Source organism: Drosophila mojavensis, unplaced genomic scaffold (genome assembly GCF_018153725.1).
Source record: "Drosophila mojavensis isolate 15081-1352.22 unplaced genomic scaffold, ASM1815372v1 contig_36, whole genome shotgun sequence".
In the NCBI taxonomy this organism is placed as follows: domain Eukaryota; kingdom Metazoa; phylum Arthropoda; class Insecta; order Diptera; family Drosophilidae; genus Drosophila; species Drosophila mojavensis.
In genome coordinates, this window is record NW_025318858.1 from 20,557,375 (window position 1) to 20,581,512 (window position 24,138).

General features: G+C 50.9%; 1 protein-coding gene across 1 annotated transcript in view; it reads left to right on the forward strand.

The window, feature by feature from the left end:
- The window catches only part of LOC6577423, a 113,927-nt gene that overhangs the window by 87,835 nt on the left and 1,954 nt on the right, over positions 1-24,138 (forward strand). Inside the window, exons 53-74 of the mRNA XM_044008711.1 lie at positions 30-347; positions 408-737; positions 801-1,115; positions 1,177-1,482; positions 1,543-2,187; positions 2,247-2,558; positions 2,626-2,955; positions 3,019-4,284; positions 4,350-4,664; positions 4,727-6,319; positions 6,383-6,697; positions 6,755-7,399; positions 7,462-8,430; positions 8,518-14,502; positions 15,033-15,701; positions 15,765-16,691; positions 16,820-18,502; positions 18,778-18,978; positions 19,041-19,235; positions 19,297-20,292; positions 20,355-23,579; positions 23,655-24,080. Of these exons, the coding sequence (XP_043864646.1) occupies positions 30-347; positions 408-737; positions 801-1,115; positions 1,177-1,482; positions 1,543-2,187; positions 2,247-2,558; positions 2,626-2,955; positions 3,019-4,284; positions 4,350-4,664; positions 4,727-6,319; positions 6,383-6,697; positions 6,755-7,399; positions 7,462-8,430; positions 8,518-14,502; positions 15,033-15,701; positions 15,765-16,691; positions 16,820-18,502; positions 18,778-18,978; positions 19,041-19,235; positions 19,297-20,292; positions 20,355-23,579; positions 23,655-24,080 (21,966 nt within the window). The remainder of the gene's footprint in view (positions 1-29; positions 348-407; positions 738-800; positions 1,116-1,176; positions 1,483-1,542; positions 2,188-2,246; positions 2,559-2,625; positions 2,956-3,018; positions 4,285-4,349; positions 4,665-4,726; positions 6,320-6,382; positions 6,698-6,754; positions 7,400-7,461; positions 8,431-8,517; positions 14,503-15,032; positions 15,702-15,764; positions 16,692-16,819; positions 18,503-18,777; positions 18,979-19,040; positions 19,236-19,296; positions 20,293-20,354; positions 23,580-23,654; positions 24,081-24,138) is intronic.

The following is a 24,138-nucleotide window of genomic DNA, read 5'->3' on the forward strand; positions in this document are numbered from 1 at the left end:
CTTATTTATTTGCCTAACCCAACCGCTAGCGATTGTTCATGAGTATGTAAACCCATGTTTGCCCTCACCCTGTGGCTCGAATGCCCAATGTCGTGAGGTTCAGGGCCAAGGGGTCTGTTCCTGTTTGCCCGAGTTTAAGGGAGTGCCACCCAATTGCCGACCCGAATGTACCTCTAGCGCTGAGTGCTTAGCCACCCAGGCATGCATTAACCGCAAATGTGTTGATCCATGCCCGGGTGTTTGTGGCCAACAGGCGGTATGTCAGGTGCGCAACCATAGCCCAATTTGTATGTGTCCTCCAGGTCTCATGGGCGATCCATTTGTTCGCTGCCTACCTCGACCAACACGTAAGATATATTTTTGTATATATTATAAGTTGACGTAACGAGTATTTGTGTTAAAATTAGCTCCAGCACCAGTTCGAGACGTGGTGCCTTATCGCGACCCTTGCGTACCCTCACCATGTGGTCTATACGCCACATGCCGTAATCAACATGGTCAAGCGATTTGTTCTTGCCAGACTAACTATTATGGTACCCCACCCCATTGTCGACCTGAATGTACCATCAATGCAGATTGCGCCAGTCATCTGGCTTGCATTGGTGAACGTTGCCGCGATCCTTGTCCAGGAGCTTGCGGCCAGCGCACAGAGTGCCGTGTTATCAATCACACGCCCAACTGTGTTTGCCTCCATGGCTACGTGGGCGATGCCTTTGTGGCTTGTCGGCTTGCACCACGTAAGCTATATGGAAAAGACATTAACGTACAGAGTAGATCAACTCTTAATACTTTCCCTACAGCGCCCCCAACTTATAACGAACCTAGAGATCCCTGTAATCCCAGTCCATGCGGCAGCAATGCTATCTGTTCGGGAGATGGGCAATGTGCGTGCATTTCCGAATATCAGGGCGACCCCTATATCGCGTGTCGTCCAGAGTGCGTATTGAGCGCTGAATGTCCTCGAAATCTCGCCTGTGTCCAACAAAAGTGTATTGATCCCTGCCCTGGTACCTGTGGAGTAAACGCAATTTGTGAAGTGGTCAATCACATTGCCATGTGTCACTGTCCAGTGGCAATGACTGGTAACGCTTTTATTCAGTGCAGTCCCATACAAAGTAGGTTTAAAAACTGTAACTGAAGAGATAAAATAACTAATCAAGTGAAATCACGCTTTAGCTCCGGTTTATCAGAATCCTTGTCAGCCGTCACCTTGCGGTGCAAACTCCGAGTGCCGCGAACGGCAAGGTCAAGCTATATGCAGTTGTTTACCAAACTATTACGGCGTGCCACCATCTTGCCGCCCAGAATGTACCACCAACTATGACTGTGCACCTAGCCTGGCGTGTCAGAACCAACGATGTGTTGATCCCTGCCCTGGCACCTGTGGTGCTTATGCAGACTGCCGGGCAGTTAGTCACAGTCCCTTCTGCAGCTGTCAGCCTGGCTACACAGGCAATCCGTTTGTTCAATGTCACAGAATTAGTAAGTTTTCACAGTACAGCAAAATAATATATATAATTGACGAAACTGTTAAAACTATAGTGGAACCATTGCGAGATATAACACCTCAGGATCCATGCCAACCCTCACCTTGTGGTCCTAATAGTGAATGCCGTCGCAATGGAGGTACTCCCTCTTGTTCATGCCTAGAGAACTTCTTTGGAACCCCACCCAACTGCAGACCCGAATGCTTGTCTAACTCAGATTGCGCGTCGTCACAGATTTGCAGAAACAATCGTTGTACGGATCCCTGTCCGGGTCTTTGTGGTCTTAATGCTGAGTGCCGTGTACTTAGTCATAGCGCTATGTGCTTATGTCAATCAGGCTATACCGGTGATCCATTCATTCTATGCAAACAAATTCAATACGATCCACCTGAAGTGGCGCAACCATGTAATCCCAATCCTTGTGGTACATTTGCCGAGTGTCATCAACGAAACGGCATTGGCTCATGCCGATGCTTGCCCGAGTATTTTGGAAATCCCTACGAAGCTTGTCGACCAGAATGTGTCCTTGACTCAGACTGTGCATCTAATAGAGCCTGCGTTAATCAAAAGTGCCGCGATCCTTGTCCGGGAGCCTGTGGCTACAATGCCGAATGCTATGTTCGCAACCATTTGCCGACTTGTAATTGCCTCAACAACTATGTGGGCGATCCATATCGTTACTGCAGCTTAGAAGAGAAACGTAAGCAGCTAATTGGTTTGCCTTTAGCCCCATTAGAATACATTGCAATTTTTATTTAGCCATTCGCGAGTATGTTAATCCCTGCCAACCCTCACCATGTGGTCCCAACAGTCAATGCAAAGAGCTCAATGAGCAGGCAGTGTGCTCTTGCTTACCCGAGTATGTGGGTAGTCCACCTGGCTGTCGTCCTGAGTGTACACTTTCATCAGAATGTAGCTTTGATAAAGCTTGCGTACAACAGAAATGTGTTGATCCTTGTCCAGGCGCATGCGGCAGCAATGCACATTGTCATGCCACAAATCATGCTCCGTTGTGTACGTGCCAGACTGGATTTACTGGAGATCCGTTCACCCGTTGCTATCCCATACCCCGTAAGTCACTTTATGTCAACGAATTGTCCCGGTTCTACTGACCCATTTATATGGTACCTTATCTTAGCGCCTCCCACTCAGCTGCAACATGAACCTGTGCGCGATCCTTGTCTGCCATCGCCCTGTGGAGCTAATGCTCAGTGTCGTCGGTCAAATGATCAAGCTGTGTGTAGCTGTCTGGCTGGTTACTTTGGAGTACCACCAAGCTGTCGACCTGAGTGTACGCAGAGTGCCGAATGTCTGCCCAATTCGGCTTGCATAAACCAACGTTGTGTTGATCCTTGCCCTGGCTCTTGTGCCTACAATGCCATTTGTACTGTGCGAAATCATGTACCTAGCTGCCAGTGTCCTGACGGATTTATAGGTGATCCATTTTCCTTCTGTCAGCGTGAGCCACGTAAGAATAACAGCACAGATGATATATCCAACATTGTCAACTATTTCGCCACTTTGTCAATAGCCAAACCCATCGTTTCCGATGATCCCTGTAATCCGTCGCCCTGTGGATCTAATGCCCAGTGTCAAAATGGCCAATGTACATGCATAGCCGAATATCAAGGAGATCCCTATGTGGGCTGCCGACCAGAGTGCGTGCTTAATAGCGACTGTCCGCGTGATCGTGCATGCGTTCGCAACAAATGTATCGATCCCTGTCCTGGAACTTGTGCACCCAATGCCATATGCGATGCACTTAATCATATAGCCATGTGTCGCTGTCCGGACGGAATGATTGGCAATGCCTTCATTCAATGTAATACACCGCCTGTTCAAAATCAACCGCCTATAAATCCTTGCGCTCCCTCGCCATGTGGCCCCAACAGTCGATGCCGCGTTTTCAATGACAATGCCGTTTGCACTTGCATTGAGGATTATGTAGGCACCCCACCAAATTGTCGGCCGGAATGCACACGGAATTCGGACTGCCTGCCAAGTTTGGCATGTCAACAACAGCATTGCATTGATCCGTGCCCAGGCACATGTGGCTATAATGCAATCTGCCAAGTAGTAAATCATGCACCAATATGCAGTTGTGCTGCCCAATACATTGGCAATCCTTTCCTTGGCTGTACACCCATACCACCGCAGCGAGATATTATTCCTGTCAAGCAGCCCTGTCATCCCTCACCCTGTGGCCCGTACGCCGAATGTCGTACGGTAGGTGATCAGGCCCAATGCAGCTGCCTATCCAACTACATTGGACAACCGCCAAATTGTCGACCGGAGTGTGTCACCAATTCAGAATGCAACTTTAATCAAGCGTGCGTAAACCAGAAATGTGTGAATCCATGTCTAGGCTCTTGCGGCTCCAACGCCATCTGTCATGTGCTCAGTCATGTAGCCATGTGCTACTGTTCTCCTGGTTATACGGGCGATCCCTTCACCATTTGCCGCCAAGAGCCCATAATTCAACAAGAGGAGCGAATCCAGCCTTGTTATCCCAATCCTTGCGGCGCTAATGCCGTGTGTCGTCAGGAGGGAAACGCTGGATCTTGTCAATGCTTACCCGACTACCATGGCAATCCATACGAGGCTTGTCGACCTGAGTGCGTCAATGATAGTGACTGCCCGTCGGACAAATCCTGTCAACAATCGAAATGTCGCGATCCTTGTCCTGGTGTGTGCGGCTTAAATGCCGCTTGTCGCGTTCTTAACCATCTGCCCATATGTCATTGCCTAAGCAATTTCATAGGTGACCCATATCGTTATTGTCAGCTTCCCGAGAAACGTGAGTTTACAGCAAACCCAAAATCAAGTTCACATATGGATTCTAAAACCTCTTTTGTCCTTTAGCAATTTTGAAAGAATATGTAAATCCTTGTCAGCCTTCACCCTGTGGTCCCAATTCCCAGTGTCTTGAAAAGAACGAACAAGCTATCTGCTCCTGTTTGTCAGAGTATGTGGGAACTCCTCCCAACTGTCGGCCCGAATGTGTAACCAGTGGCGAGTGTCCTTCTGATAAGGCCTGCGTTAATCAAAAGTGCCGAGATCCATGTCCTGGCGTTTGTGGTACAAACGCCGATTGCCGTGTTTACCATCATGCACCAATTTGCAGTTGCCGTCAAGGCTATCAGGGTGATGCGTTCACACGCTGCTATCCCGTTCCACGTAAGACATACCGAGCTATCTTTGTAGGCTCCATATTTCATATTTACTTACCTTGTTCACAGCCCCAACCCCTGTACAGTTGGATACTTATAAGAATCCATGCATTCCATCGCCATGTGGTCAAAATGCCGAGTGTCGTGAACATCATGGCACAGCTGTTTGCAGTTGCATACGCAACTATTTTGGTAGCCCACCCAATTGTCGACCCGAATGTAGCATCAACGCGGATTGTGCCGCTCATCTGGCATGTCAACAACAACGTTGCCGCGATCCATGTCCAGGAGCGTGTGGTTTCAATGCACAATGTGTGGCTATTAATCACATACCGGTGTGTCAGTGTGCACCAGGATTGACTGGCAATCCGTTTGCTTCCTGTCAAGCCCCACCACCAAAACCACCTGTGCTGGCTGACGATCCCTGCCTGCATGTACAGTGTGGTGCCAATGCTATTTGTCTCCAGGGACAATGCAGCTGTCTACCCGATTTCCATGGCAACCCATTGATTGGTTGTCGGCCCGAGTGCATATTGAACACGGAATGCGCACAGAATCGTGCATGCGTACGCCAAAAGTGTATTGATCCATGCCCAGGCACATGTGGTTCGAATGCCATTTGTGAGGTACACAACCATGTGGCCATGTGCCACTGTCCAGCTGGAATGACAGGCAATGCTTTTGCATTGTGCTCACCATTGCCGCCACCACCGCCAATTCTTATATCTGATCCTTGTCAACCATCGCCATGCGGAGCGAATGCACAATGTCGTAACATAAATGGACAAGCCGTTTGCTCTTGTCTGCCACAATTCGTAGGAGTACCACCATCTTGCCGTCCGGAATGCATTAGCAACACGGAGTGTCCGCTGCACTTAGCTTGCCTGCAACAACATTGTATTGATCCTTGTCCGGGTGCATGCGGCCAGAATACTGAATGCAGAGTGCTAAACCACAGTCCAATCTGTCGTTGCATAAACTCTTACACGGGCAATCCCTTCATTGAATGTCATCAGCAGCCGGCACAGCCAATTCAACATGATGTGATTGATCCCTGCAGACCATCGCCCTGTGGGCCCAATGCCGAATGCCGCAATGTTGGAAACAATGCTCAGTGCAGCTGCCTCATGGGATTTATTGGCACTCCGCCAAGCTGTCGACCCGAATGCGTAAGCAGCGCTGACTGCCCCACGAATCTGGCTTGCTTTAATCAGAAATGCCGTGACCCTTGCCCTGGTGTATGTGGCAGCAACGCCGAATGCTATGTTATTAATCATACACCCATGTGCAACTGCATAAGTGGACACACTGGCAATCCGTTCATCGGTTGCGACGTACAGCGGGACGTGGTCGAGTCCCATACACCTTGTTCACCAAACCCTTGTGGCTCAAATGCGATCTGTACCGAATCGAATGGCGCTGGGGCATGCCAATGCTTGCCAGAGTTTTATGGCAATCCCTATGTTGGTTGCCGACCAGAATGTGTTTTAAATTCAGATTGCCCCAGTCAGCTTGCATGTCTTAATCAGCACTGCCGCGATCCTTGTGCGGGTATATGTGGCCCCAACGCCATTTGTCATGTCCGTCATCATCTGCCTCAATGCCATTGCCTTAGTGGCTATGAGGGCAATCCTTATAGCTACTGTAGTGTCATACCCGAACGTAAGCTACTACATTATAGAATGTCTTCAACGCAGCATATTTATCCAATGACTTTACAAATAGCTTTACGAGAACCTGTCCCAGTTCATCCCTGTCAGCCCTCACCATGTGGACCCAACTCCAAATGCCACGAGTCAAATCAGCAGGCCGTTTGCAGTTGCCTACCTGAGTTTGTTGGCACACCACCAGGCTGTCGACCCGAATGTACCATTTCCAGCGAGTGTCCCCTAGACAAGGCCTGCAATAATCAGCATTGCGTTGATCCCTGCCCAGGAGTCTGTGGCCGTAATGCTGTGTGTCGCGTTATTAATCACAGCCCCCATTGCAGCTGTTCGCCTGGTTTTACGGGTGACGCATTTGCCGGATGTAGAACTATACGTAAGACGGTGTCCCCAGTTCATGTTAATCCAACTATCCTAACCCAACAACTTTCAGCGCCCGCTATCACTTATGACTATCCAAAGGATCCCATTCGCGATCCATGTGTACCGTCCCCATGTGGTACTTTTGGTCAGTGCCACTCTGAACACGGCCAAGCTGTGTGTCGTTGTCTGCCAAATTACTATGGTGCTCCTCCCAACTGCCAGCCTGAATGTGTCATAAACGCCGATTGCGCTTCACATCTGGCCTGCATGAATGAAAAGTGTCGCGATCCTTGCCCCGGCTCCTGTGGCTTTGGTGCCCAATGTAGCGTCATCAATCATATGCCCATTTGCAGATGTCCCGTTGGCTATCAAGGAAACCCTTTCACTAGCTGTACGCCAATACCACCATCATATGAACCACCTCCACGCGATGCCTGTAACCCCTCACCTTGTGGCTCGAATGCCATTTGTACCAACGGACAATGCTCGTGTCTTCCCGAGTTTTATGGCAATGCCTACATAGGCTGTCGACCTGAATGTGTTCTTAACTCAGACTGCGCACGCGACAAAGCATGCCAGGGCAGTAAATGCGTTGATCCATGTCCTGGCGCATGTGGCGTGGGTGCTATTTGTGAAGTACGCAATCATGTGCCAATGTGCCACTGTCCGCCAGGCACATCGGGCAATGCATTTGTGCAGTGTGCTTTAGTACAACGTAGGTTTCATCGCGTATATTTCCAAAATTTGCATTTCCGTAATGTATATTCCCAAATTTAGCTGATCCGATCGTGCCCGCCAATCCATGCCGTCCCACACCCTGTGGCAGTAATTCTCAATGTCGAGTGGCAAACGAGCAGGCCGTGTGCTCCTGCCTGCCAGACTTTTACGGAACACCCCCGCACTGTCGACCCGAGTGCACCATCAATTCAGACTGTGCCCCTCATTTGGCTTGCCAAAATCAACATTGCCGCGATCCCTGTCCTGGGGCCTGTGGTCAAAATGCACTCTGCCAAGTGATTCGTCATACACCACATTGCAGCTGTCCGGCTGGATATACAGGCAACGCGTTTGCCCTGTGCCAACGACTTCCGCCGCCTCCAATTGTACAGCGGGATCCAGTCAATCCTTGCCAGCCGTCACCGTGCGGTGCCAATGGGCTATGTACACCTTCACCAGATGGCAGCCAAGCGCAATGCAAGTGCGTGGAAAACTTTATTGGAACTCCCCCTAACTGCAGACCTGAATGTGTTACTTCAGCGGAGTGCTCCAACCAATTGGCATGCATTGGACAAAAGTGTCGCGATCCTTGTCCTGGTGTCTGTGGCCAGGCTGCAACATGCCAAGTGATCAGCCATGTGCCATCTTGCATTTGCATAGCGGATTATATTGGAGATCCTTTCACGAAATGCTATCCACGCCCGCCACTTGAACAAGACCAAATTAATCCCTGCTCTCCAAGTCCTTGCGGTAGCAATTCTATCTGCAAGCAACAGGGTAGAGTTGGTGCTTGTCAATGCTTGCCGAACTATTATGGAAATCCCTACGAAGGATGTCGACCCGAATGTGTCCTGAACTCCGATTGCTCCAGTCATTTGGCCTGCGTTAATCAACATTGTCGTGATCCCTGCCCCGGCAGCTGTGCGCCCAATGCTCAGTGCCAAGTCGTCAACCATGTTCCCCTCTGCAGCTGCTATCCCAACTACGTTGGCGATCCATATCGCCATTGCCAACTGCGTCAGGCAGAACGTAAGCATTCTCAGCATATGTTGTCAAAAATTTGCACTAACGCAATGAACAATGTATTATTTGCACCCATTTGCACCCACCCCACAGCCATCAAAGTGATATATGTGAATCCCTGCGAGCCCTCGCCCTGCGGTCCTAATGCACAGTGCAAGGAATTGCAGGGCAATGCAGTTTGTAACTGTCTGCCAGATTATTTTGGTACGCCACCCACCTGTCGACCCGAATGTACAACGAATTCTGAGTGTCCCACTGACAAGGCGTGTATCAATCAGAAGTGTAAAGATCCTTGTCCCGGTGTATGTGGCTACAATGCCATCTGTCAAGCTGTACACCACCGGGCCCATTGCTCTTGCCTCCCAGGCCAGACTGGCAATGCATTTGTGCGTTGCTTACCAATATCTGAGCCCATTGTGGCGCGCGAACCGTACCGTAATCCGTGCATACCTACTCCATGCGGACAAAATGCCCATTGTCGTGTGATCAATGGCCAGGCAATCTGTAGCTGTCTGTCCGAATATTACGGCACGCCCCCGCACTGCCATCCCGAATGTACACAAAACTCTGATTGTGCCGCTCATCGTGCGTGCATAAATGAGAAGTGTCAGGATCCGTGTCCAGGCGCTTGTGGTCTTTACGCTCAGTGTACTGTCTTAAATCATGTGCCCAGCTGCACATGTCCAAGCGGCTATATTGGCGATCCATTCCATCGCTGTTATCCAGCACCACCTATTCCCACTCCAATCGCCGATGATCCTTGCCAACCATCACCTTGTGGTGTTAATGCTCAGTGTGCGGGTGGCAAGTGCAGCTGCTTGCCCCTTTACCAGGGCGATCCGTATGTTGCGTGTCGTCCAGAATGTGTGTTGAGCACGGAGTGTGCCTTAGACAAATCTTGTGTACGAAATCGGTGCGTAGATCCCTGTCCTGGCACTTGTGGTTATGGCGCCATATGTGAAGTCCATAATCATGTGGCAATGTGTCACTGTCCAAGTGGCTTACAGGGTAATCCATTCATTTTATGCCAAGCTCCGCAATTTCAAGTATCCTCAGCTCCACCGCCACTTCAGCCATGCCAACCATCACCATGTGGGGCGAATGCAATTTGTCACCCATCTGGAAATCAGGCGATCTGTAGTTGTCTGCCAGGCTATTATGGTAGTCCACCAAGTTGCCGGCCCGAGTGCACAACTAATTCAGAGTGCTCTTTGAGCTTGGCATGCATTAATCTCCGCTGTCGCGATCCCTGTCCGGGAGTTTGCGGTCATCGTGCCGAATGCCATGTCATAAATCACAGGCCTCAATGTGTATGCCCTTCAGGCTACACAGGTAGTCCGTATGTACAGTGTCAACCAATAAAACCAGTCGTAATCCAACGTGAGCCACTTGATCCATGCGTTCCCTCGCCCTGCGGCCCTCATTCCAAGTGTAGCAGTGATCAGAGCGTAGCAACTTGTCGTTGCCTACCCGATTATGTAGGCGTGCCACCCTACTGTCGCCCAGAGTGCATATCCAACATTGATTGCCCTAGCGATCGATCATGCATTAATCGCAAGTGTCAGGATCCTTGCCGTGGTCTGTGCGGTTTCAACGCGATATGTCGAACCAGCAATCATCAGCCCAATTGTGTGTGTGCCCCTGGACTTACTGGAAACCCCTTTACTTCCTGTCAATTGCCACACCCACCCTCAATACCGCCTCCCGCAACAACGGCTATACAAACACCACAGTATGAACAGCCTGTTAGTCATCCATGTGAGCCCAATCCTTGTGGCGCCAATGCACTATGTAGTCACCACCGAGGCGTTGGCTCTTGTAGCTGCCTGCCTGATTACTACGGCAATCCTTATGAAGCCTGTCGTCCCGAATGTATACTCAACAGCGACTGTCCCTCGCACAGAGCTTGTGTACAGCAGAAATGCCGCGATCCTTGCCCTGGCACATGTGCCTTTAATGCAGAATGTCATGTAGTTGATCACCTGCCGCAATGCAGTTGCTTTAGCGGCTATACTGGCAACCCACTGATACACTGCAGGCCTCTACCAACAGTAGAACAATGTAAGCGACCACTTGCAAGGAATTACCATAACATGTGTAACAAGTTTCTATATATCTTTAACTCAGCACCTATAAGTCACCCCGATCCCTGCGTACCATCACCTTGTGGCCCCAATGCTCAGTGCCGTGAAAGCAACGAACAAGCTATTTGTTCTTGCCTTCCTGATTTCTATGGTAGCCCACCCTATTGCCGACCCGAATGTACTTTGAATTCTGAGTGTCCCTACGATAAGGCTTGTGTACAGCATAAGTGTATTGACCCCTGTTCAGGCACCTGCGGTATTAATGCTGAATGTCGTGTCCATCACCATAATCCCATTTGCTATTGCCAGCTATCATACACCGGAAATCCGTTTACTCGTTGCTACAAGACTCAAATAAGTAAGCTTCAATGTAATACAACATGCAGCAGTTCATTTAATAATAATTTTTTGGAAGATATAGCTCCAACAGTTGTCGCACATCCAATTTATGACACACCAGCTCCACCATATCCGATTATAATACCTGGCGTGATTTATGTTTCTGCTGACCCACAACCAACTACAAATTATATTCCATCGCCACCACAATATATCAAACCAGAGGTTCTTAATATACCTTCGGTGTCCCGACCGACTTATCCAACAACACCTGTATTTGTAAAAACACCAACTCCAGAAGCTCCAAATCAACAGCCGGGAGTAATCAACATACCTTCTGTACCACAACCAACATATCCATCACCCCAGCCTCCACACTATGATGTCAATTATCCATCTCCGCTACCAACTCCTAAACCAGGAGTAGTGAATATTCCTTCATTGCCACAGCCGTTGCCACCAGCTCCACAGCCACCTATATTTGTTCCGTCTCCTCCAGTTTCTTCAACACCTTCACCACCGTCGGGAGTTGTCAACATACCGTCTATTGCACAACCAACTTATCCATCACCCCAGCCTCCACACTATGATGTCAATTATCCATCTCCGCTACCAACTCCTAAACCAGGAGTAGTGAATATTCCTTCTTTGCCACAACCGTTGCCACCAGCTCCACAGCCACCTATATTTGTTCCGTCACCTCCAGTTTCTTCAACACCTTCACCACCGTCGGGAGTTATCAACATACCTTCTGTACCACAACCAACATATCCATCACCCCAGCCTCCACACTATGATGTCAATTATCCATCTCCGCTACCAACTCCTAAACCAGGAGTAGTGAATATTCCTTCTTTGCCACAACCGTTGCCACCAGCTCCACAGCCCCCTATATTTGTTCCGTCACCTCCGGTTTCTTCAACACCTTCACCACCGTCGGGAGTTGTCAACATACCGTCTATACCACAACCAACTTATCCATCACCCCAGCCTCCACACTATGATGTCAATTATCCATCTCCGCAACCAACTCCTAAACCAGGAGTAGTGAATATTCCTTCTTTGCCACAACCGTTGCCACCAGCTCCACAGCCCCCTATATTTGTTCCGTCACCTCCGGTTTCTTCAACACCTTCACCACAGCCAGAGATTATTTACATAACTTCCGTGCCGCAAACACCACAACCCGCTCCAACTACTCAGCCTCCTCGACCAGCTATATACGATGTATACTATCCGCCACCACCACAAATACCAGGAGTTATTAATATTCCGTCACTACCCCGGCCAATACCTCCGACCCCAACACCACAGGCACCAATTTATATTGCTTCACCGAAACCCTCATTGCCAGTCTCACAGCCAGGTGTTATCAATATACCATCTGTTGCTCAACCTACATTCCCCACACATCAAACACCGATCTATGATATGAGCTATCCAGCACAACCAACACCAACGCATAAACCTGGAATTGTGAATATCCCCTCTGTAACGAATCCGCCACCTCCAACTACGCAGCCTCCAATATACGTTCCATCTCCTTACGCGATTTCAACACCTGCCACAAGACCGGAAGTTATTAATATACCATCCGTACCTCAACCAACATATCCGGCGCCTCAGCCTCCTCCTGTGAATCGCCCGAATGAGCACCCAATCATAAAACCTGTTGTTGTCAATATTCCTTCGATACCACAACCGGCACCAACAGCTAGTCAGCCTCATATATTCGCTCCATCTCCAATAGCACCAATACCTGTAAAACAACCAGAAGTTATCAATATACCGTCCGTAGTAAACCCGACGTACCCAACAACTCAAAGGCCAATCTACAATGATCTACACACAACACCTCAACCACCCTCTGAAACACCTAGTGTTGTGAATATTCCATCTTTCCCTGCACCATCTACAACTTTCCGTCCAATCAATGACGTTGCGATACCTAGTGTAGACATTAATCCATGCTATCCATCGCCATGTGGTCCATATTCGCAATGCCACAATCGCTTCGGAGTTGCTGCGTGCATTTGTCTACCCAATTATAGTGGAACACCGCCCAATTGCCGTCCAGAGTGCATTGTGCACTCGGATTGTCCTGCTCACCTATCATGTATAAATGAAATGTGTCGCGATCCTTGTAGAGGATCTTGTGCATACAATGCGCTATGCAGGGTGCACAACCATATACCCAACTGTTTCTGTCCGGCAGGTTTCACCGGCGATCCATTTAATTCATGTCAACGAACGCGGCCATTAATTGTGCAACGTGAACCCACCGCAACAAAGGATCCTTGCTATCCGTCGCCTTGTGGGGCAAATGCTATTTGCAATAATGGTATATGTAGTTGTCTGAGTGAATATCAAGGAAATCCTTATGTGAGTTGCCGTCCCGAATGTGTACTGAATACGGACTGTGCGAATGATAAGGCGTGTAGGCGGCAAAAATGTGTGGATCCTTGTCTGGGTACTTGTGGAGAAAAAGCTATCTGCAAAACATACAATCATATTGCCTCCTGCTCATGTCCAGAACAAATGCACGGAGATGCCTTTGTACGCTGTGATCCAATACCATTACCAATACCAAAACCGCCTGTTTCAACTATCAGTACAGTTCCGGCTGTTGTACCACCACGCCCGCCAGTCTATCCTTGCCATCCTTCACCATGTGGACCGAATGCTCAGTGCCGTGCTTATCATGAGCAAGCGATTTGCTATTGCTTACCTGGATATCTCGGCACACCACCCTCTTGTCGTCCAGAGTGTACTACTAATTCAGATTGCGCTCTTGACAAGTATTGCTCGAACCTTAGATGTCAAGATCCCTGTCCAGGTGCCTGTGGCTTCCGCGCTACATGTCATGTTAACAACCACAGTCCCATATGCGTGTGTCCGCCCTCGCTTACGGGCAATCCCTTGATAGCCTGCCAGCCCATAGGTATGCGACATCCATTTCATAACGTCCAAACAATATCTAATTCTGTTTTTTCAGTATTACCACCTGCAAAGGATCCTATCGCAGTGAATCCTTGTCAACCATCTCCTTGCGGCCCATACTCAGAATGTGTGGCCATACAGCAGGTTGCACAGTGCACATGTCTTAGAGAATTCATTGGTACACCGCCGCACTGTAGACCTGAATGTGTTAACAGTGCCGATTGTGCCACTGATAAGACTTGTTATAATCGCAAGTGCATTGACCCTTGTCCTGGTAGCTGCGGTCATTTGGCATTGTGCCGTGCTATAGCTCACAGCCCGCATTGTTACTGTCCGCCGGGCTATGAAGGTGATCCGTATACCGCATGCATGCGACCCAAGCCACCTCCAGTGCCGACTTTACCCATACCGGTGCCATGTAATCCAAACCCCTGTGGTGTAAATGCCATTTGTCAGCCGCTATATGACCAAAGCATCTGCAAATGTCTGCCTGAATACTATGGTAATCCCTATGAGATCTGTCGACCCGAGTGCACACATAATTCGGATTGTAGTAACAATCAGGCTTGTGTAAATGAAAAATGTCGCGATCCCTGCCCTGGTGTCTGTGGTCTCAATGCCTACTGTCAGGTTATCAATCATGTGCCTGTCTGTGAATGCCATCCCCATCATGTGGGCAATCCCTACCACAGCTGTCACTATATCCAACAAGAACGTAAGAACAACTTGGAGATATTACAAACTGAATTAATAATGCCACTAAATACTATCTCCTATTCCTCAATTTCTCTTCTCTCTGTTGAGCCCTGCAGTACTCAATTGAATGGGTTGTCTTTTTATAATACTAAAACGCGAAATTTTTTTGATCTCCTCATCAATTTTATGACTTGTTTCCTTTTCTTTCGATATGCCTTTTAACCCCTTAAACATTAAATTAAGCAATTTTTTGTTATGTCAGATCGCAATAACTCTACGCGCCTGCCTTGCGTTGTCTTCAGGCTGATTCTATCTCAACAAATAATATTTACCACTTGGTAACCAGCCCTTTGCCCTTGGCCCCTCGCTGAAATTGTCTCTCTCCAATCATCGCATCATTGAACACTTTAACTCATAATACTTTTGTGAGACATATCTTGTGAAATAGCTAAAATGCTTTTGATTTGCTTTGTGCTTTTAGAAAATGCTTTGCTTTACTTTTGCCATCAATCACGTATGCGAGCTAATTCCAACTTTTCCCCCATTTAGCCACGCCCCCAGTTTATAAAAATCCATGTGAGCCGTCGCCTTGTGGCGCCAATTCTCAGTGCCGCGAATCACAGGGTCAAGCGATTTGCAGCTGCCTGCCTCAGTTTATTGGTACTCCACCTGCATGTCGTCCAGAGTGTGTCATCAGTGCCGAGTGTGCCGCGGATAAGGCTTGTATCAACCAGAAGTGTGAAGATCCCTGCCCTGGCGCCTGTGGCCTCAATGCACAGTGTCATGTGCGCAACCATAGTCCGCTATGCTCCTGCCAGTCTGGTTACACAGGCGATGCCTTCGTCCGCTGTTTCCCGATACCACCACCCAAAGAGGCAGATCAACCTAAGCAGCCACCTACGCCGTGTGTGCCATCGCCATGTGGACCCAATTCTCAGTGCCGCGAACAGAATGGAGGCGCCAGTTGTAGCTGCTTGCCCAACTTTATTGGCGCAGCGCCCAACTGCCGCCCTGAGTGCACCATTAATGCCGAGTGTGCCAGTAATTTGGCTTGCATCAATGAGAAATGTCGCGATCCTTGCCCCGGTGCCTGCGGCTTTGCAGCACAGTGCAATGTAATTAATCATACGCCCACATGTTCGTGCCCCGCTGGTTATACGGGCGACCCCTTCACTAGCTGTCGTCTCATGCCACCCACGCCGCCACCGGCACCAACAAGTATGCTCAGTCTCTTACAATTCACGGTAGTTTCCCCTAACAGTAAATCCAACTCTTTTATAGTTCCTGATGATCCGTGCAATCCCTCACCATGTGGCACGAATGCACAGTGTCGCAATGGTGTATGCTCATGCCTGCCCGAATATAAGGGCGATCCCTACGTCGGTTGTCGCCCGGAATGCGTGTTGAATTCCGAGTGCCCCAGAAATCGAGCATGTGTACGCAATAAGTGCATCGATCCGTGCCCTGGAACATGTGCCCAAAACGCTCTTTGCGATGCCATTAATCACATTGCCATGTGTCGCTGTCCCGAGCGCATGACTGGCAATGCGTTTATTGACTGTACACCGGTGCGGGATGAGCCAAATATCAATCCGTGTCAACCATCGCCATGTGGAGCCAATTCGCAGTGCATTGAACGGAATGGAAACGCGATCTGCTCCTGCATCACTGGATATCTGGGTCAACCGCCCAATTGTCGCTTGGAGTGCTACACCAGCTCGGACTGCTCCCAACAGCACGCGTGCATCAACAACAAGTGCGTGGATCCCTGCCCAGGACAATGCGGCCTAAACGCAGTTTGTCAAGCTGTACAGCATCGTGCTCACTGCGAATGCATCGCTGGTTACACTGGAAATGCCTACAGGCTGTGCAGTCCTATTGTTATAGAGCGCAAGCCAGAAAAGGCACGTGATCCATGTTACCCATCTCCATGTGGACCAAATGCTCAGTGTACGAACGAGAACGGTCAAGCGCGCTGTAGTTGCCTGGCAGAGTTCCAAGGCACGCCGCCCCATTGCCGACCCGAGTGTTCTTACAATGACGAGTGCCAAAATAATTTGGCCTGTATAGGTCAGAAGTGTCGCGATCCATGCCCCGGAAGCTGTGGTCAAAATGCTATCTGTCGAGTTACCCTACATACGCCCAATTGCCATTGTCCTGCCGGTATGACGGGTGATCCGTTCCGACTTTGCCAGCAAGTTCAACAACGTAAGAACCAATTGTCCAACCAAACAAGTTTGCATATTGTATATAGGCAGGGCGACCTCTCTTCACCACCCCACCCCACCCAACCCTAAATCTAGACCTAATTTATACATTTTATATCGATTTCACAGCTGTGCCAACGCCAGTGCCTTCGCCGAAGAATCCATGCCAGCCATCGCCGTGTGGTAGCAACACCGAGTGCCGCCTGCGAGGCGAAAGCTATGTTTGTGAGTGTATACAGGAGTACATTGGCAATCCGTATGAGGGCTGTCGTCCCGAATGCGTTGGCAACTCGGAATGTCCAGCCAATCGTGCCTGCATACGCAATAAGTGTGCTGATCCTTGCCCCGGCACCTGTGGACTGGAAGCTCTATGCAACGTCAACAATCACATTCCAATCTGTTCCTGCCCGACGGGCTATACGGGCAACGCCTTTGTGCAATGCACACGACAGGTGACACCACCGCCGGCCTCGGATCCATGCTATCCATCCCCGTGCGGCCTAAACTCAGTGTGCCGCGTGCAACGAGATCAAGCTGTTTGTGAGTGCCTCCCCGGCTTCTTTGGTAACCCATTGGGCCAGGGCTGTCGACCTGAATGCACACTCAGCTCGGATTGCGCCAAGGATCGAGCTTGTGTAAATAATAAGTGCGTCGATGCCTGCATTGGAGTGTGCGGATATGGCGCTGTCTGTCAGACCATCAATCACAGTCCGATATGCTCCTGTCCCGACAACATGATAGGAAATCCATTTGTGCAATGCGAAGCGCCACGTAATGTTGACGTTGATCTGTGCCAGCCATCGCCTTGTCGCAGCAACGGTATCTGCCGTGTACACAACGGTGCTGCCACTTGCAGCTATCCGGAGTGTGTGACGAACGAAGACTGCTCCCGGGATCGCGCTTGCGTCAGTCAGAAATGCCGTGATCCATGTCAACAGGCGTGTGGCCTCAACGCCATTTGTCGTGTTATCAATCACAAGGCCATTTGCAGTTGCCCGCCAGAGTTTTATGGCTCACCATATGCTCAGTGCGTGCGTCAAGTGCCTCAATTGGATCCGCCTAAGCCGGAGTGCACCAGCGATAGCGAGTGCACCAACGATAAGGCGTGCATCAATCAATTCTGCCGCAATCCTTGCGAGCAATCCAATCTGTGTGCACAGCAGGCACGCTGCCACGTGCAGCTCCATCGTCCGCTCTGCGTATGCAACGAAGGCTACACTGGAAACGCACTGCAAAACTGCTATCTGCTGGGCTGTCGCTCCGACGGAGAGTGTGCACCCACCGAGGCCTGCGTTAACGAGCAGTGTGTGGATCCCTGCACCTTCACTCAATGTGGCACTGGAGCTATCTGCCGCGCGGACTTCAATCATCGTGCCCGCTGTCACTGCCCTGACGGTTATCGTGGCAATCCTCTATTGCGTTGCGAGCGACCTGAGTGTCGCAACGATAATGAATGCGCCTTCCATTTGGCCTGTCGCAACGAGCGCTGCGAGGATCCCTGCAATTGCGGCATTGGCGCCCAGTGTCGCGTGGACAATCATCGTGCGCAATGCCGTTGCCCAGCCGGCTACAGCGGCAATCCAGCAGTACGCTGTGAGTTGCTGCCGGTCAAGCCCGAAGGCTGCACCATGGATGCGGAATGTCCCAGCAAATTGGCCTGCTTCAATGGCGAGTGCAAGAACCCATGCGACGTAGCCCATCCATGTGGAGCGAATGCCATCTGCGAGGTCGTCGACACACTGCCCCTGCGCACAATGATCTGTCGCTGTGAGCCTGGCTACGTGGGTGATGCGGACATTGGATGTCGCAAAGGTAAGCTCACAACAAACAAGCAAACAATTCCAGAAAGGATTGTATCTCTTATATTGCTTTATGTCGAGTTTGCTTCTATCATTACAGCCAAAAATATAAAAATAATTATTCTTGTAAATTTTGTTCAATATATGCTCCCCGTTCTATCCGTTTGCAGAGTTGCACATTGTATATTTTATATGCACTCTATAACCTCTATATAACTGCAGCACGCTCACTTAAATTCCCACCTTAGCCAATTCGCAACTAATCTATGATCTTCAATTCATATGTAGAAACCGTACGTGACCAAGGCTGCGTATCACATGATCAGTGCCAGGACACCGAGGCCTGTCGCCGAGGCAATTGTGTCAATCCTTGCCTGGATCCATCGCCCTGTGCGCGTACTGCTGAATGCCTGGCGCAACATCATCGAGCCATCTGCAGCTGCCCGAAGGGCACTCAAGGTGATCCATTCACCAACTGCTACCAACCACGTAAGTGACTTTTAGACCCACACAGCACATTCATTTTATTAAGCTCCACTCTTTTCATGCAGCACAAATCACAGCTGGCTGTGCTCACGACTCGGAATGCACGCCCACAACAGCGTGCATCAACAAACGCTGCCAGGATCCGTGTGCTGAGGCCAATCCTTGTGCAGGAAATGCCGAGTGCCGTGTGCAAAACTCACGACCCATTTGCTACTGTCCCGCTGGTTGGGGTGGCGATCCACAAGTGCAATGCTTCAAGCGTAAGTATTTACGAGTACCCAAATCAAATTGAATCTGAATTGAATCTATTCATTTTTACAGCCGAGTGCAAGATAAATGCTGATTGTCCCTATGACAAGGCCTGCCTTAATGAGAACTGCGTCAACCCGTGCACCCACGGCCAGGTGCGTTGCGGCAGCGACGCCGAATGCCTGCCACAGAATCACCAGGCTGTTTGCCGCTGTCCCGAAGGCACCCAGGGCAGTCCCTTCATCGCTTGCATCACTGGCCACTGCCAGTACAACGAGGATTGTGCGGATAACGAAGCCTGCGATCGCTTGAATCGCATTTGCCGTCCAGTCTGCGAGCAGGACACATGTGCTGTGAATGCTCTTTGTGTGGGACGTCGTCATCAGCCACGCTGTGAGTGCCGCCCAGGCTACCAGGGTAATCCGTTCGTGTTGTGCGAGCAGCCCAAACAGGATCCACAGCCGCAATGCACCCAAGACGCTGACTGTCCATCGAAATTGGCTTGCATCAATCAGCGTTGTGCAAATCCATGTGCCACGCCGCACGTGTGCAGCCCACAGCAGAGCTGTGCCGTTCTGGATACCCTACCACTGCGCACCATGATCTGCAAGTGTCCCAGCGACACTGTCTCTGACAATTCCGGCAATTGTGTGCCCATCCAGCCGGCTATCGTCTCCGGCGGCTGTCAGCACAATGCAGAGTGCGCCAGCTCTGAGGTGTGTCTGCATGGCAGTTGTCTGGATGCCTGCCACCTGGAACGTTGCGGTGTGAATGCTCAGTGCAATGCACGCGATCATTATGCGCAATGTAGCTGTCCAGCTGGCTACCAGGGTAATCCACGCATTGAATGCTATACCACGGATATTGCTATACCGAAGATTCCTGGCCCCGAATGCACACGCAATGATGATTGTCCACGAGATAAGAACTGCCAGAACGAACGCTGTGTGAATCCATGTGTGGCTGACGCCTGCGGCCTAGGCGCCTACTGTCATGTGCAGAATCGCGCCGCCATTTGCCGTTGCCCGCCTGGTTACACGGGAGACGCACGCACTCGTTGTCTGCCACGTAAGTCAACATAAGACGAAAGTTTTTAATTTCAGCTCTATCTAATTCTGACTCCATTGCAGCATCGGATGTCATCACTGTGGGCTGCAAATCCAATTCGGATTGCCCCATTGCGGAGGCGTGCATCAACGCGCAGTGCATCAACCCATGCAACTGTGGGCCCAATGCCGAGTGTACTGTCAAGAATCATCATCCGATTTGCTATTGCAAGCCTGGCTTCTCAGGCAATGCCCAATTCGGCTGCGCGCCCATTGGCTGCCAGTCGGCCGATGAGTGCGCCGGTGACAAGCAGTGCACGAATCATGAGTGCGTCAATCCCTGCCTGATCGCTGATCCTTGTGCTCTGAATGCTGAATGCTATGGCCGCAATCATCGCGCTAGCTGCCGTTGCCCCACTGGCCTTGAGGGAGATCCGTTTGTGCGCTGTGTGCGTCTAGAATGTCACTCGGACTACGATTGCGCCTCTAATTTGGCCTGCGTTGCCAACCAGTGTGTGAATCCTTGTGCTCAAAGCCCGTGCGCCCAGAATGCAATCTGCCAGGCGCTACAGCATCGTGCCGTCTGTCGCTGTCCCGAGCAAATGCCATTGGGCAATCCCTATGCCTACTGCGAGCGTCGGCCCGTGGAGCCCGTGTGCCGCGATGACGGTGACTGCCCCAGCGGCCTGGCCTGCATCGATGCCAAGTGCAAGAATCCATGTACCGAACTATCGCCCTGCGCACGCAGTGCTCACTGCAGTGTGTTGGACAGCGTACCCGTACGGACCATGGTCTGTGAGTGTCCCGAATCGCAAGTACCGGATGCCAGCGGCGAATGCCGTCAACTGGTGCTACAGAGTCCGCCAGGCTGCGAAAGTGATTCGGATTGTGGAGATCAGGAGGCCTGTGTCAATCGCCAGTGCCGCAATCCCTGCAACTGTGGCTCCAACGCCGTTTGCCAGGTCCAACAACATCGCGCCGTGTGCAGCTGCCAGGATGGCTTTGAGGGCAATCCCTATGCCGTCTGTCGCTCCATTGGTTGTCGTGTCGACGGCGAATGCGACTCTGGCAAGGCCTGCATCAATGGCAACTGTATCAATCCGTGTCTGGTCAACGATCCCTGCGGCCCCAATGCCGAGTGCTACGTACAGTCGAGTCGTGCCCAGTGCCGCTGTCACAGCGGCTATCGCGGCAATCCCTACGAGCGTTGCCGAGTAATTGGCTGCACTAGCAACAATGACTGCCCCACGGACAAGACCTGCCAGAACGAGCAATGCGTAAATCCATGCGTCTACCGTAATATCTGTGCGCCACGCGCCGAATGTCGTCCACAGAACCACATGGCCGTTTGCCGCTGCCCATCAGATTTCATTGGCAATCCATATGTGGACTGTCGCCCGGAGCCCCAACCTGTCTGCAAACTGGATACGGACTGTCCTGCTCGTTTGGCCTGCATCAACGAACAATGCGTCGACCCGTGCTTGGTACTGGAGCCCTGTCAACGACCTGCCCAGTGCCAGGTGACCCCTACGGCACCTGTACGCACCATGATCTGCATCTGTCCAGATGGTTACATCAGCAGTGGCAGCGGTAGCTGCAAACCCACCACTAGCATCGTGAAAGTAGGCGGCTGCATCTCCGACTCCGACTGTCCGGCCGACAAGTCTTGCGTGAGCGGCATTTGCCGTAATCCATGCAATTGCGGAGTGAATGCCGAGTGTCGCATCAAGGATCACAAGCCAGTTTGCACCTGTCGCCAGGGCTACGAGGGCAATCCTGAATTCGAATGCGCCAAAATCGAATGCACCATCAATTCCGAGTGCCCAGCAACACACGCATGCCGTAATCAGCTCTGCATACCCGCCTGCCAGGGCGAGCAATGCGGACCCAATGCCGAATGCCTGGCCATTAATCATCGGGCCGTGTGTGAATGTGCTCCTGGACATGGCGGAAATGCGCGTCTGGGTTGCACACCTCTTGGCTGCCGCAACGATGACGAGTGCCCATCCGACAAGGCCTGTGTCAATGGCAAATGCACCAATCCCTGTGAGACCACTGCCATTTGCGCCAACGACGAGCTCTGCAAGGTTTATCAGCATAGGCCCCAATGCGCCTGCCCGCCCGGCACTGTGCCCGGTCGCAATGGCTGCGAGCAGGAACGAGTCGTGCCCATTTGTACCAGCGATGGCGACTGCCCAACTCAACGCGCCTGTCTGCGAGGCGAATGTGTGAATCCCTGCAACGCAACCCAGCCGTGCGGCGTGAATGCCGAATGCCGTGTCCTGGATACGCTGCCTGTGCGCACCATGATCTGTGAATGCCTCGAGGGCTACACAGGTAACGCAGCCGTGCAGTGCGACAAGCGCTCGCTGTGTGTCATCGAGAAGGGCTTTGTGCGCGATGTCGATGGCCAGTGCGTGTGCCCACCGGGCAGCGCTCTCGACATCTACGAGTATTGCACACCCTGTCTAGTGGAACAAGGATATCGTATCGATGAAAGCGGCCATTGCGTGTGCGCCTTGGAGCGCGGCATGGTAATCGATGAACGTGGTCGCTGCACATGTCCCATTGACCTGGGCTATCGTCTAACACCGCTGGGTGAATGCGTGCCCGTTGAGCAGCCCGAATGCGTCACCAATGAGCAATGTGCGGACAATCGCTTCTGTAATCCGGAAACAAAGACCTGTGAGGATCCCTGCCTGACCAAGACGTGTGGCGTGAATGCCTTCTGTAATGCTGTGAACCATCGTGCCCAGTGCCAATGCATCACCGGCTACACAGGTAATCCAGAGCTGCACTGCAATCACACCAACTTCCGTACGGACTTCCCACGCCCCGACATGGTTGTCAGTTGCTTGGCTGATGGAGTACAAGTGGAGATCCATATAACCGAGCCAGGTTTCAACGGCGTACTGTATGTGAAGGGACACAGCAAGGATGAGGAATGCCGTCGAGTTGTCAATTTGGCTGGTGAAACGGTGCCACGTACCGAACTCTTCCGCGTACACTTTGGCAGTTGTGGCATGCAAGCCGTTAAGGATGTGGCCAGCTTCGTCCTGGTCATACAGAAGCACCCCAAGCTGGTTACCTACAAGGCGCAGGCCTACAACATCAAGTGCGTCTACCAGACCGGCGAGAAGAACGTGACGCTAGGCTTCAACGTATCCATGCTGACAACAGCCGGCACAATTGCCAATACTGGACCACCGCCGATCTGCCAAATGCGAATAATTACCAATGAAGGCGAGGAAATCAATTCTGCAGAGATTGGCGACAATCTACGCTTGCAAGTGGACGTTGAACCAGCCAGTAAGTAGCTAAAACTTTAACTAAAATAACGAAAAACTCATTTCTTGAATTCTCTTTTGTGCTCTGCTCATCTAGCTATTTATGGCGGATTCGCGCGCTCCTGCATAGCCAAGACAATGGAGGATAATGTACAGAACGAATACCTCGTAACCGATGAGAATGGCTGTGCCACGGACACAAGCATCTTTGGCAACTGGGAATACAATCCGGATACCAATAGTCTGCTGGCCAGCTTCAATGCCTTTAAATTCCCCTCCAGTGACAACATACGGTTCCAGTGCAACATACGCGTTTGCTTCGGCAAATGCCAGCCGGTCAACTGCGGCGGCTACAATGCCTTTGGACGCAGACGTCGCTCCATTGCGGACAACTCAAGCGATACAACGGCAATTGCCACAAGCACTGGCGTGGAGGGTCAGCTGCGTGAGGAGATCACCATCTCATCCAATGCCATATTGACATTCGAGAAACGCAGCGGTCCAGGCCTGAATGATGCCAACAGTGAGTACCCCTACTACTACCTAGTTATTCACCTACCTATTCATGGTTTCTAACATCA